General features: G+C 29.9%; 1 protein-coding gene across 2 annotated transcripts; it reads left to right on the top strand.

Moving 5' to 3' along the window:
* Window positions 1–6,029: 6,029 nt before the first annotated feature.
* LOC120091598 (heparan-alpha-glucosaminide N-acetyltransferase) lies at window positions 6,030–12,162 on the top strand. Of its 2 annotated transcripts, none has more exons than XM_039049698.1 (13): window positions 6,030–6,734; window positions 8,524–8,661; window positions 8,980–9,061; window positions 9,264–9,340; window positions 9,460–9,566; window positions 10,298–10,421; window positions 10,532–10,648; window positions 10,735–10,826; window positions 10,947–11,013; window positions 11,114–11,192; window positions 11,277–11,368; window positions 11,473–11,616; window positions 11,706–12,162. In XM_039049698.1, the coding sequence occupies exons 1-13, from the start codon at window positions 6,396–6,398 to the stop codon at window positions 11,730–11,732; spliced, it is 1,485 nt and encodes a 494-aa protein (XP_038905626.1). In that variant the 5' UTR covers window positions 6,030–6,395; the 3' UTR covers window positions 11,733–12,162. The 2 variants fall into 2 exon arrangements, with proteins under 2 accessions (XP_038905626.1, XP_038905627.1); XM_039049699.1 differs by lacking the exon at window positions 6,030–6,734 and adding an exon at window positions 7,462–7,701.
* The last annotated feature ends 940 nt before the right edge of the window (window positions 12,163–13,102 follow it).

Below are 13,102 nucleotides of genomic sequence, written 5' to 3'. Positions count from 1 at the left end.
TTAATTTTGACTCATTTAACTATAGTTCACTCCACTATAGATCGAGAGAGTTGCACTCTTATGCAATATAGAATAAGTTTTGTCAATGAATTTAATCACTACATGCAAATTGATCATTCATGAGTTCTTCGTAATTGTAGTTAGGTCAAAAGTTTGTTTTAACATCTTACACCTTAAGAGAACCACTCATTTTACACTTTAAGTACTAATGATCTTGATCTTTAACGAATAGTTTGTTTATGCTCCAATCATAAACTAAGTCTCTCTCGAATAGTGATAGAGTGATACCCTATTGTTCAAGTCTCGAAATTAGCTCTTAAGAGAACCACTCATCTCTTTTCCTACATGTTAGAATGAATAAGTTCCATCATTTGAAGATTATGTTCTAAACTTCCTATTTATTGCTCAAGTCTACAAAATGGTAAACTCATTGAATCGACTACATAAGCCATTTTCATCTATGTAAATCAAAGAAAATGCCCTCACAGGTAAGAGTTAATAAAAATCACTCAGTCTTTTAAATCTAGTTGCACATGATCATCTTGTGAAATATTAATATTCTCAATTAATTAATAGATTTAAAAAGTGAAACTAAATATTTTGTGGTCTAGTTTTATACAAACTCAGTATATATGACCATTACTCACACGCCTCCACATGAACAATTTGGATCAAGTCATTTGTAACAATTTACAAAGTAGATGTATCTAGAATAAAATGCCCAACTTTATCTATATAATAATATAAACCCTATATGAAAAAAGGGTTATCTGACACACAATGTACACACATTATACACAATGTTATAGAAATTCCAAAGACAATTATTAAAGCATAGATGAAAATATTGAAAGACAATACAAAGTTTGGTAACCCAGTTTGGTGTAATACCATCTACTTTCTAGAGGCAGAGTGCATAAAAAAGATAATTTAAATAATATAAAGTCAAGTGATTACAACGTTGTACTTATTTGTAAATAAACGATAATTACGGTGACATACGAATAGCCTGACTTAGTAAATGATCACTTAGGCTCCCCTCAGTGTTAGACTTCCTCTCATCAATAATTTCTATCTTTTCATCTTTAAATAAAAACACTTTACTTAAAAAATATAGGTTACCCCTAAATGTGAGAAATTTTTCTTAAGATGTAGTAAAACGTTTCAATATGATCTATAAACCACCTCAAGATGAATAGTATTAGAAGCTTCATAATCACAAGGTCACTCACAAAGCTCTCCAGAAAAACCTCACAAAAATGGCTCAAAACAAATGTTCAAAGGTGTAACCCTAAATCTCCTCACCATATATATCCGTGCTAAGGATAAACGAACAAGAAAACAATCTAGTCCTGAGAAGGAAAGAATCTTTGAGGAATAATCACTTAGAATTTTCAAATAAGAAAAATATATTCAGACAAAATTAGTAATAATATAGACATCTTGTAGGACAAGACAAAGGGCAGACTAATATCTCATGGAACAACAACTTTAAAAAAAATATAGCCTAACACCAAAACCCTAACACAAGAGAATATTATTCTTGACCATGATTTACTGAGGGTATTCATGAATTAGGTTGAAATTTTTTTTAGACTCAATCCATTTGTGCGAGTTATAAATTTGTTTAATCCAAATAACCTTCATTAAAAATGAACCCAACCCAACCCAAACATGAAACATTTGGATTAGGTTGTTCAAGTGATGCGGGTCAACTATTTAAATATTTGTTCTGAAAAGAAATAAAATGTTAATAAATAAAAATTTGATTTAATTATTTTTACGTATTGAATTAAGGTTAACAACTCAATTTCAGTTTATATGATGTAAAATCTTTTTCCAAAGTGCTAAAATAAACTATTTTTTAAGAGTTGTTGGAGAATAAATTTCCGAAAAAATTAATGAAATTAAATAAAACTAAAATAAATATATGTATATCTAATTGTATCAAGTAAAAAAAAAGAATCTATATATATATATAACTAATTAATTAATAATAAGTTTGGGTTATTTGAGTTATTTTAGATGAATCCATGAACCCATTCAATCCATAAATTTTTTAACACCCCTATGATTTACCTTATGTTAGTAAAATTTGTTAGGAGTGATAACTCAATGGCAATAACTCTCAAGGGCCGTTTGTATCGTAGCTATTGTTTCATGGTATGAATATTAAATGTCTGAAATTTAAATATCTAGGATAATTAATGTGTGTTTGAATTTGCAAAAATAATTAATATTTATAAGTTAAATGAATGTGTTTAATTTACTAATTTTGTAGGAAAATTCTTATAAATAAAAAACTCCCAAAAATATTTACTCTTTATAGCAAAAAGTTCCAAAAGTGAAAATTTTAGCTATGAAGTGTAAATATTTTTAAATATTTTTTTTATATTTAAAAAAACCCAATTTTGTATATAGAAATATAAAACTAAATAATTATTTAATTAAATGTAAAAGAACAATTAATCTAGTCATAATTAAAATAATTATTTATTATATTCTTATATGGTTAAAAATCACTTTAGTCCCTAAACTTTCATAGAAGTAACGATTTAGTCTGTTATGCTTTTAATTTTGTAACAATTTAGTCATGGAATTTTACTATGCCATTTAGTTCTTATACTTTAAAATTTGTAACAATTTAGTCCATATTGTAGAAAATCATGATAAGATTTAATGAAATTTCATGCATAAATGAACCGCTAGACTAATTAGAGATTCAATATTTTTGCTAAATTAAAGTCTACATCATAAAATATTAAAAAATAACATCTAATTTTGATGGATTTTTTTTTTTTTTACGTGAAAGACTAAATTGTTACAATGTTAAAAGTATAAAGACTAAATGGTTATGTACTAAATTTATGGACTGAATTGTTACAAAATTGTAAGTACACTAAATCGTTACAAATTAAAGTTTAGAAATTAAATTGTCACTCTCAAGAAAGTTCAGGGACTAAAAGTGATTTTTAACTTTATTGATTAATTATTTAATCACTTCAAATATCAATAGATGATTTTTTTTTAATTAAACATTATTTAAATTAATAAAAATAATTAAATAAATATAAATTAGTCAAAATATTAATAATTAATAATTAAATTTTATATTAAATAGTTAAAATAATATAAAATATTAATATTAAATGTATTAGTTGAAATTTATTAAGTTTAAATAATATATTATTATTTAAAAACTAATTAAAATTATTAATAATAATTAATTGATATTAATTCATTACTTAATTAGACTCTGTTCATTTTGGAGGTATAAAAATTCCAAAAGTAATAAAAAAAACAAGTTTTAAAATTACGTGTATAATAAAAAGTTTTAAAAAGTGAAATCCTATTAAATAAATAATTATATTAAACGTCTATCTCAGATCTTACAGCAATATTTGGGACACAAATAGGCCATCGTCCGTTTTCTTGTGGATCATCTATTTGGGTGGTGATCCGATGGCTGAGATTTGGCCACCTTGTTCGTTGTGATAAATACTAATGACTCATTGTGGCTAAGAATTCCAACTTTGTTGGTAAGCCTCACTTTTCCCTCTTATTCTTAACATGGGTACATATATTTTGAAATCTCAATGTCCAAAAGATTATTTCTAGAAAACTAAAAAAGTAATTTTCTTTTAAATTTCACATAATAATGATGGAACGAAATTCAGAAGAAATATATAAAATTATTAGTTCATGATTTTAATTGATACAATTAAAGTTCTTGATTTTTGTAATTCAAATAATTAAAATCCTTCATTACAATTACCTTTGAAATCACTAATGCATTAATTCTCAAATTCAAATATCGATTTTACAAAATTGACGATTAAAAAAGTTTAGATATAAGTTTCGCATAGGTTTTCAAACAGAATATAATGAATGATGTAAATTGATATCTAATGTAAAAATTAAAAATTTAAATTAATACAACTGTTAGTTTAAAGTTTAAATAGATACATATTAATATTTTTTAATAAAAAGAAATTAAAATAAATTTTAAAATCATACGAGAGGAGTGAAAGGGTACCAATCATGATAACAGAAACTGATATTCAAAAAATCTCGAAAGTCATTTACAATTTAAAAAACATTATTAAAATTTTAAAAAAATATATTATCAAAAATTTAAGTTTAACAGTTATTAAATGGGGAATAATAGGATATAAAACAAACTTTTAGCCGTTAGAGACATTTACTTAATTTCTTTGAGGTGGAGAGTATAAAGCTTCAATTTTTTTTTCTTAAATTCTACCCTTGTTATTCGAAAACTCAAATGTCTAAAAAAATATGTTTTAACCAATTGAATTAAACATAAAAATTAACTCCATTCTATGTTATTCATTCAACCTAAAAGATCTAACATTGATTATGTTTAGTCTATATCGTACTTAAATAATAATTGTGTACATATTTATAATATAAAATAAAATAAAATAATTGTGTACATAGATAAGAATATGAAGATGGCACATGTAGTAGGTTATGTGAATTGTGTGAGATTCCCTAATAGATTTTGGTTTTTTATTAAACGACCAAGAGTTCTCAAGTGGAGCACTTTTACAGAAAATTAATTAAATGGTTTAAATATTTTTCTTATATTTTGCAATTTTCAAACTACTTTTCATCATTAAATAAACCACCATTTTCAAAGAAACATTTCTAACCTTGCATAAGTAATTAAACAAAGTTATATATATATAATAAATCCAAAAATAATGTTTAAATCGTTTATTTAAATTAACGTCGAACATAATTTAATCTCCATCTGAGTTTAGCTTTGTAATTGTAAAAACTGATTAAGGAAAAATTTCAAGCGCCTATAATATACTATTAGCTAAAACAATTTATTTATTAATTTACCAAATCACTCTTAAATTTTAACTACTTATAAATGAGAGATTGTAGCTTTTAACTTTGTTACATTCTTAACAATTTAAATAAATATATTATAATAATATCATTCCATATTAATATATCTAGTCACATCTATTTTTAAAATTCAATTAATCCAATTTTTTATAACAATTATTTTTCTTAAATTTTTATTGAATAATCTAGATCAAACAAAATTAATTATATTCCAATCATATAAAATTTTAAATAAAAATATCATAATAAATTTTAAATTATATCACCATATAACTAAATTACACTAATTTAGTATTAATTTATCAAACATCTTAAACTCATTTTTTCTAATTTTAAATTAAAATTTACGAAACATTAAAAAATCGTATCAATTATTATTTTAAAAGCTACAATAATTCTAAATGAAACCTTAATAGACTAGATGATAAACTAGTAACTACCTTTTGAAAAATTATAATTTGATGTCTCAATTTTTAAAATTTTGAAAACAATATATTTTTTTAATAGTGGAGCTTGAAGTTCAATCAATTGTTTTGGCGGTTTTTTATAGATCCTTTTCAATTAATCAAAATAAATAAGATTTAATTTTAATAAATACAATGATGTTAAAAGAAAAATGAAAGAGGAAAGAGATAAAGCGGGATTGGAAGGAGGAAGAAGTCGCCGTATCCACCGCTAATGGCAGATAACCCAAGAGAAAGACAGACGAATCATTAATTGCCACGTGGACAATCAGTCCCCCTACATTTATACAAAATCAAATTCATTCATTTTCATTTCTTTTTTTTTTTTTTTCGGAAAACTAAAGCCTTTTTATTTTTTCTAATAAACGTCTCGTTGAGGGGTCAGTTAGGAATTTTGCCCCCTCAGCCCAAAAGCCCATCTTCCCCAGCCTCTCACGTGATTCTCACGCCCCCAGCAAAATCATCATTATCACAAATAATAAATAATTAAATTTAATCTCATCAGTTTTTTTTTCCCTTTTTACATTACCTCCTCATTTATTATTCCTATTCCTACACTCCTAAAATAAATACAGAATCTCCGTCGGAAACCCAACAGCAAAAACCTCTTTAAATTCATAACTTTTGTTAAATTTCTTCATTTACCTCCATTTGTCTTTTAATATACAATCCCGGAATAATTGAAAGATTTTTTTTAAAAAAAAAAAGGAAAAAAAAAGAAGATTAAGATATTTTAATCTTGCTTTTTTCTGGGTTGGTTGGTTGGAACTATAAATAAGCAAGTAAGAAACAGAGGGGCCAATGGAAGTGATTGAGAGAAAGAGAAAAGGGGTTGCAGAAGAAGGAAAGCAAAGTATTTAGGGGGAAAAACTGGGACGCCATTCCCATCCCAGCAGGGAAGCTTTTCTTTCCTCTTCCCTTCCCTTCCCTTTAACCCTTCTTCTTGGTCTTCCCCTTTTCTAAAGTTTTAATCTTTTGTTCGATCTCTCTGTTCTTTATCATCTTTCGACTTCCCATTCAGTTTCGGTATATGGTGGTGTTGTTCTTGCTGTAATGGCAATCCGTAAAGATATGGGTAACTATGAACCTATTAAAGGAACCGATGACTGTGATCTCGCCAATGAGACTGCTATTCTCATAAATCCAGATTCCCTTACTCTTGTCTCTGTTTCTAAGCACTGTAATCAGACTGATGAAGATGTTGAGATGGCTCTTCGTGATTCACATTCCAGATCTCCTCTCCCTCTTCACAATGCCAATCCTTTAACCACTCCTGTTTCTTCTAAAATCGATGATCCCCAATTTTCTTCTTCGGCTAGACCCATTCTCCGATCTTCTGAACAACGCCAACGCCTTGTTTCGCTTGATGTATTTCGTGGTATCACTGTTGCGGTAAATCATTTTTCTTTCAGTTCCTTTCTTTTAAACCCCATGATTGCTTTCGTTTTACTTCTTTGTTTGGGTTTTTGTTAATTCTTTTTCTCCCCATGTTCGTGTTTTTTAATTGGATGGAATGATTTTGTTTTTTGTTTTTTTTTTTGTGTGTTATCACCGATTGAGATTTCTCGTAATCGTATGGATGGGAGGAAAGAACATTGGTCTCATTGTGGACTTCTTTTACTATTTTTTAAAAAAAGGGTTTTATTAAAAGAAAAAAAATCAGGATTTGACTTGCAGAATTTTACCGGCCGTCGGTGGAGCTTGGAAGAAATAATATCTGTTTTGACTTTTAAAATTCAAGTATTTAATGGAGGGGTTTTCGGTTTTTAGAAAACTACTCATTCCAGTATTAATCGTAGTTTTGATCCTTGAATGATGATATGAATTCCTTAATTTAGGGAGATAATAGGGGAAGAGATGAAACCTAATTTTGACCATATTTCCGAATTTTTAAATTGGGGAATAGAATTGAAAAAAAGTTATTACCATTATTTCTAGTTGTTTTAAAATAAAATATATCATGTTCTACAATCTGTCAACCATTTATTTGTCATCCCCTTTCGAAATAAACAAAGGGTATTGATCGGTGAAGCGCATAAAGTTTGGTAGTGTAGAATCAGGGGGGCCACTAATTGGGTTTAAAGATAATATTATACAAAACCGCGTCCAATGAAGGAGACGTATTATTTCTGTAGGACATGCATGATTCAAGCTGTGCATGATGACGCAGCAAGCAAGCTTCATAGGCTTTTCTGGTTGTCTTTAATGGCGATTGATTTAGAAGGTGCTTGAAGAAGAAGAAGACTTTAAACTCTTCTTTTTCATTTGTTTTCTGTCAGGCTTTGCCCTGAAGAAACCATGAACAAGACACTGCCTTGCGGCAACTTTACTCTTTTATGAACAACTGGTAGATAGACACGTAAAGACCCATTTGCTATCTTTTGACCCGTTCCTTTGATGTGATCTTTCACCTGTGTCTAATTTTAGGTGTAGCTGTTGAGCAAAATCGTTCTGGTGCTTTTAATTACTTTTAACAATTGTGGGTTTCCGACTTGGCAAGCTTTCTTTTTATTATCGGTTAGGCTGTGGTTTAAAGTGGCGTTTAGGATTGACATGCTTGGATACCCAACTATGGGGTGCTTCATACAGTTTTTGGTGGAAGGAAATGGTTAGAATGTTTAGAATTTTAGAGCCAGTAATTTTGATACGTTATTCTAGTTTTCTACAAGTATGATATCAAATTTGAGATTTGTTTTTTTTTTTTTTTTTGAGAGAATAAAATTTGAGTCTTATGAAAAATAGAAGAAGGAAAAGAGAGATCTGGGGTTTGACGAAGCAACTGACGTTTTTTTTAAGAAGCATATTAATTCTTAGTAGTTATTAGCTTAGCTTCTTAGTTCTAACCATAGATCGTGATGAACACATTGAATAGCCTAAGTTCAACAAGTTGACTTTGTTTTTAATTATGTCTGTTGAATGAGTGCATTTTGTTTGGTTTTGATGTTGTTTTTGGAAGTAATGTTTATACTATATGGTAAAAATGTGTGTCATACAGTTAGGGTGTTAATGCCTCTGTTCAGTTGGCCTTGGAAAATAATGGGATGACTGAATAAAGAGACTACAAAAGACAAAATGTTATGAATAACTTAATTCAATATATTAATTGTAGACATAGAAGGGCTCAACCACAGTCCAACGAAAAGGAAATTAATTGCTTCATTTCAACCTTATTTGTTTGCAGCTAATGATAGTGGTGGACTATGCTGGTGGGGTTATGCCTGCAATAAATCATTCACCATGGAATGGTTTAACCCTGGCTGATCTTGTAATGCCATTTTTTCTATTCATTGTTGGAGTTTCACTTGCCCTTGCTTACAAGGTAGTTCTTTATTCATTGACCTTTTAACTTACAACCAACTGAAAACCGCACAACACAGATATCTTTATGTTTAAAAAAGTAATTACAAGTTTACTTTATAATTGGGTCTTGGCATGTTACAGACATTCCTTTACTAAGCTTGAAAATTTCAAAAACCAAATTTGAATGGTTTGGAGTTTTGTATGAGATAATCCACCTTCTATGTTCTTCCATTATTCCAACTACTTTTTACCCCCAAATTAAGATGATTATTGTTGTTGTTGTTCCATTTTCCCCACGTGAAGAAGTTTGATTTTATTTCCCCTCCCCTTTACCCAGAAAATTCCAAGCAGAGGCATTGCAACTCAGAAGGCTGTGTTACGGACGTTGAAGCTTTTGTTCTTAGGCCTCTTTCTTCAAGGTAACTTACAATAAATATAATATTTATGGATTTTTCCTCTGCTGAAGTTAGAATGCGTTCTCTCATCTAGAAGGGAATTGATCAAAACTAGTAAAGTTCCTAAATTTCATTGAATAAGATATTGTTTTAAATATTTGAGGGAGTTAGGTACACTACATTATTTTGTGAGGCTTATGCTGAAATAGTAACCTTCTCTGTTCAGGTGGTTTTCTTCATGGCGTAAACAATCTAACTTACGGAGTGGATATCCAGGAAATTAGATGGATGGGAATCTTACAGGTAAAATTTTCCTCTACATTGATGATGGACCATTTTTTTCTTCACTTTTTACTATTTCTTGTTACTCTTTTTTAGTTCTTTGATTTGATGGTTTCTTTTTTCCCTTCCCTTCCCTTCAGAGAATAGCAATTGCATATTTTCTGGCAGCTCTATGTGAGATATGGCTAAAGGGCAGTGATTATGTGAATTCAGAAACTGCACTGCGGAGAAAGTATCAATTACAGCTGTAAGATTCTTGTACTTCTTTTCTTCTCTAACTTTGTATCTCTTCAATCTGATCTTTTAATTTTCATTTTTTAATTGCATTGCATAAAGCCGAAAATTAGGTTAGAAGAATATTGGGTTTCTTTAATTCACTCTTTAGTGTCCACCGTCGAATTGTCAATATTTCCACGTTTCTATGGACTCGATATAAACATGAGGCGTGAATCGATATTTCCATTTTATTGGTGAAAAATTCACAAAAGATAAAAAGATAAGCAACAAAATATCACTAATGTAATTATAATATAAACAGTAGACATGTTAACTTGTTTACAAACCATAAAATATTTAGTTACTAATTTAAATTTATTTTTTGAATTTTTTGTTTTTTATAATTTTTTTTTCAAAAATATCCATCAACATCAACATCTTATCTATATATTTTCATTGACATTTTTGTAAAATTAAGACCTCGATATTTCCGTCGACATTGGCATTTTAACCAACCGTTTTTCATGAACATATTACTTTGATCTTGCATCACCTATCAATTACTTTGCTTAATAGTTGTGTGATATATATTTCATCAAAATCTTCTTGATATATGGAGGGCTAGAATTGTTTGTTTATGAAAATGTTCCTTCGACAAGAATGAAGCATTTGAATTCACATAAGAGATTACTAATTCTTTCTTTCTTCCATTTTTGTGTTATATTATATTTATTATAAATATTTCCAACTTCCTCTGTACAGGGTTGTCGCTGCTGTCCTGACAACGTTATATCTTGTGCTGTCATATGGATTGTATGTTTCTGATTGGGAGTACCAAGTTCCAAGTCTAACTACTTCCAATGTGGCTTCTCCAAAGATATTTTCTGTAAGCATTGAATCTTAAAGTCATATTATTTTCATTCAGGGGTTAAGAATATCAGAATAGTTATAAATTGGTCAACTGAATTGCTGTCTCAATCAATGCCCCAATTTCAGGTGAAATGTGGCACACGTGGTGACACTGGACCTGCCTGCAATGCTGTGGGAATGATAGATCGTAAGATATTTGGTATTCAACATCTATATAAAAGACCTATTTATGCACGGTCTGAGGTAAATATTTGACGAGACTTTTTTTACCCCTCCAAAGACTATGCTTATCCTTATAAATTCATGTATCTTTTTTTGTCTGTTCTCAGCAATGCAGCATTAATGCACCAGACTATGGTCCATTGCCTCCTGATGCTCCTTCTTGGTGTCAAGCTCCTTTCGATCCCGAAGGACTTTTAAGGTATCCATGTGTCTTCTGATTCTAACTATAGAAAATCATAATAATACGTTTTGTTAATGCACAAAATTTATTGCAGTTTTCAGTTTGTTTGTTCTTATTGTATCTTGTTGCATTTTGCAGCACAGTGATGGCTGTTGTGACCTGCTTGGTTGGCTTGCATTATGGGCATATCATTGTGCATTTCAAAGTGAGTAAGACACTATGGCTTACATTATACTTTTACATGCATTTGTGTGTCTGTTCTATAGAGGAAAAAACAGTTTCTTATCTATCTTATCTACTTGCAGGATCACCGAGACAGAATGCTTCATTGGATTATACCTTCTTCTTGTCTAATTGTGCTGGCCATCGGCTTGGACTTCTTAGGTGAGTGAGATTCGTGCAAAATGATGATTTTGATTGAGACTGAAGGGGGGACTGGGTCAAATAGTAACACAAACTCTTTTGCAGGGATGCATATAAATAAGGTTCTTTATACAGTTAGTTACATGAGTGTCACTGCTGGTGCGGCTGGACTTCTCTTTACCGGGATATACTTGATGGTATTAAACAGCTTCATTCTCTGTTCCCTAGGGACTCATGATTTGTTTGCTAACTAATAACGACAAGCATGGTTAACGATTGTTTGTGCAACGGTTGTGTGTAGGTTGATGTGTACAGATGGAGACGCATGAATGTGGTGATGGAGTGGATGGGAAAGCATGCGTTGGTAATATACGTTCTGGCCGCCTGCAATGTTCTGCCTGTGATTCTTCAAGGCTTCTATTCAGGGCAGCCTCAGAACAACATTGTAAGTTTGCTTCACTAAATGAAATGACACTATCTAATCCTCATTACTATAGTGATTGATTCTAAGTTGTTATGTTGTGCAATTGCCAGCTGAGGCTAATTGGAGTTCCAGCGTGAAGATGGTGCTTGCCAAGGTCTGTCCTTTGGAATATATAGATAGACTAGACCACATTGCGTCGTGATGTCGATTGGTGGTTGATTGATATTTTCTATTAAAAGAGGAACAATAAAATAGAGAGGTGAGGTACATGCTCGTTTGCACGCTCGATCAAGCACTCGCTCGGCTCGTGTCTAATAGAAAAGATTAGTTTAGTTTAGTTGTGTAAAATATTTAGAAGGAATGAAATGGAAGTTATATATATATTTTGGTGCTCTGCCTCCATACATTACTCCACTCCACTCGTTGTATACCAAGTTCCTACAAAAGCACTGCAATTTTAGAAGATAATGATGACCTTAAATCTTTCCTTACTTTATGAAGGAAAGTTATATGATGATATCATTTGATTGATTGATTGATTGAATGAATGAATGGAGGATGAATGAATGAATTCTCTACTTTTCTATTCAAATACACACACACACATATATATATATATATATATATTAAGTTTCTTTCTTGCTATTGTTGACAAAAACATGTAGAGCAAATGATATGAGGCTTTTCCACATAGTTTATACATTGGTGAATGATTAGACTAGACTGTTACAGAATAATCCTCTTTTCGAAAGTTAATCTTTGAAGAATCTGATTCAATTCAACAAAGTGGAATACCAAACTTTCTTTTCCCAAAAACACTCTCCTTCCATGTCTTTAGATGCCTTCACTGTTGAAATATAGCCTTTCATGTTGATACCACCTTCGGCTTCTTTCTGATCCTTCTTCTGTTTTCTCTTGCCCCCTCTTATTCCATCCGTTGATTTGCTAATAGTACCAATTTAAGGGGAGAGTATAAAAGTAGCCTATCTATCATTGGAAAATTGTTTTTACAGATGCCAAGTTGTCGAAGATATTTTAGATATAACAAAATATTACGAGTTATCACTGATAAACACTGAAATTTTGTTATACTTGTAAGTGTTTTGGTTAAAAGCAACTTGAGATAAAAATTAATTTTTCTATCATCCTTTATTAATCAACCCTGTAATTGTAAAAATAGGAATGTGCCATCTACTTTAACGCATTCAATCTTCCAACCCAATTAATTTTTTTTAAGACAAGATTGAAAAACAGTTTTGAGATTATGTCAAAAAGCATGAACAATTTCATTTTCCTGTGGTATTAACAATATTTTCAATAAAAGAAGAAACCCAATTATTCTTGAGCTCTAAAAATAAAGTAAAAAATTTGGGATACCGTTCTGATCAATCAGGAAAAATAATTTAATTATAATTTTATCTAAAATTTTATAATTCATTTATAGGGATTTTTTTTAAATAATATTTTTTTAATAAATAATGATAAAAATAGGGTTGGTGGAAACAAT

This window comes from Benincasa hispida, chromosome 11, assembly GCF_009727055.1.
Source record: "Benincasa hispida cultivar B227 chromosome 11, ASM972705v1, whole genome shotgun sequence".
Lineage (NCBI taxonomy): Eukaryota > Viridiplantae > Streptophyta > Magnoliopsida > Cucurbitales > Cucurbitaceae > Benincasa > Benincasa hispida.
This window is presented reverse-complemented; position numbering and strand designations above follow the sequence as displayed.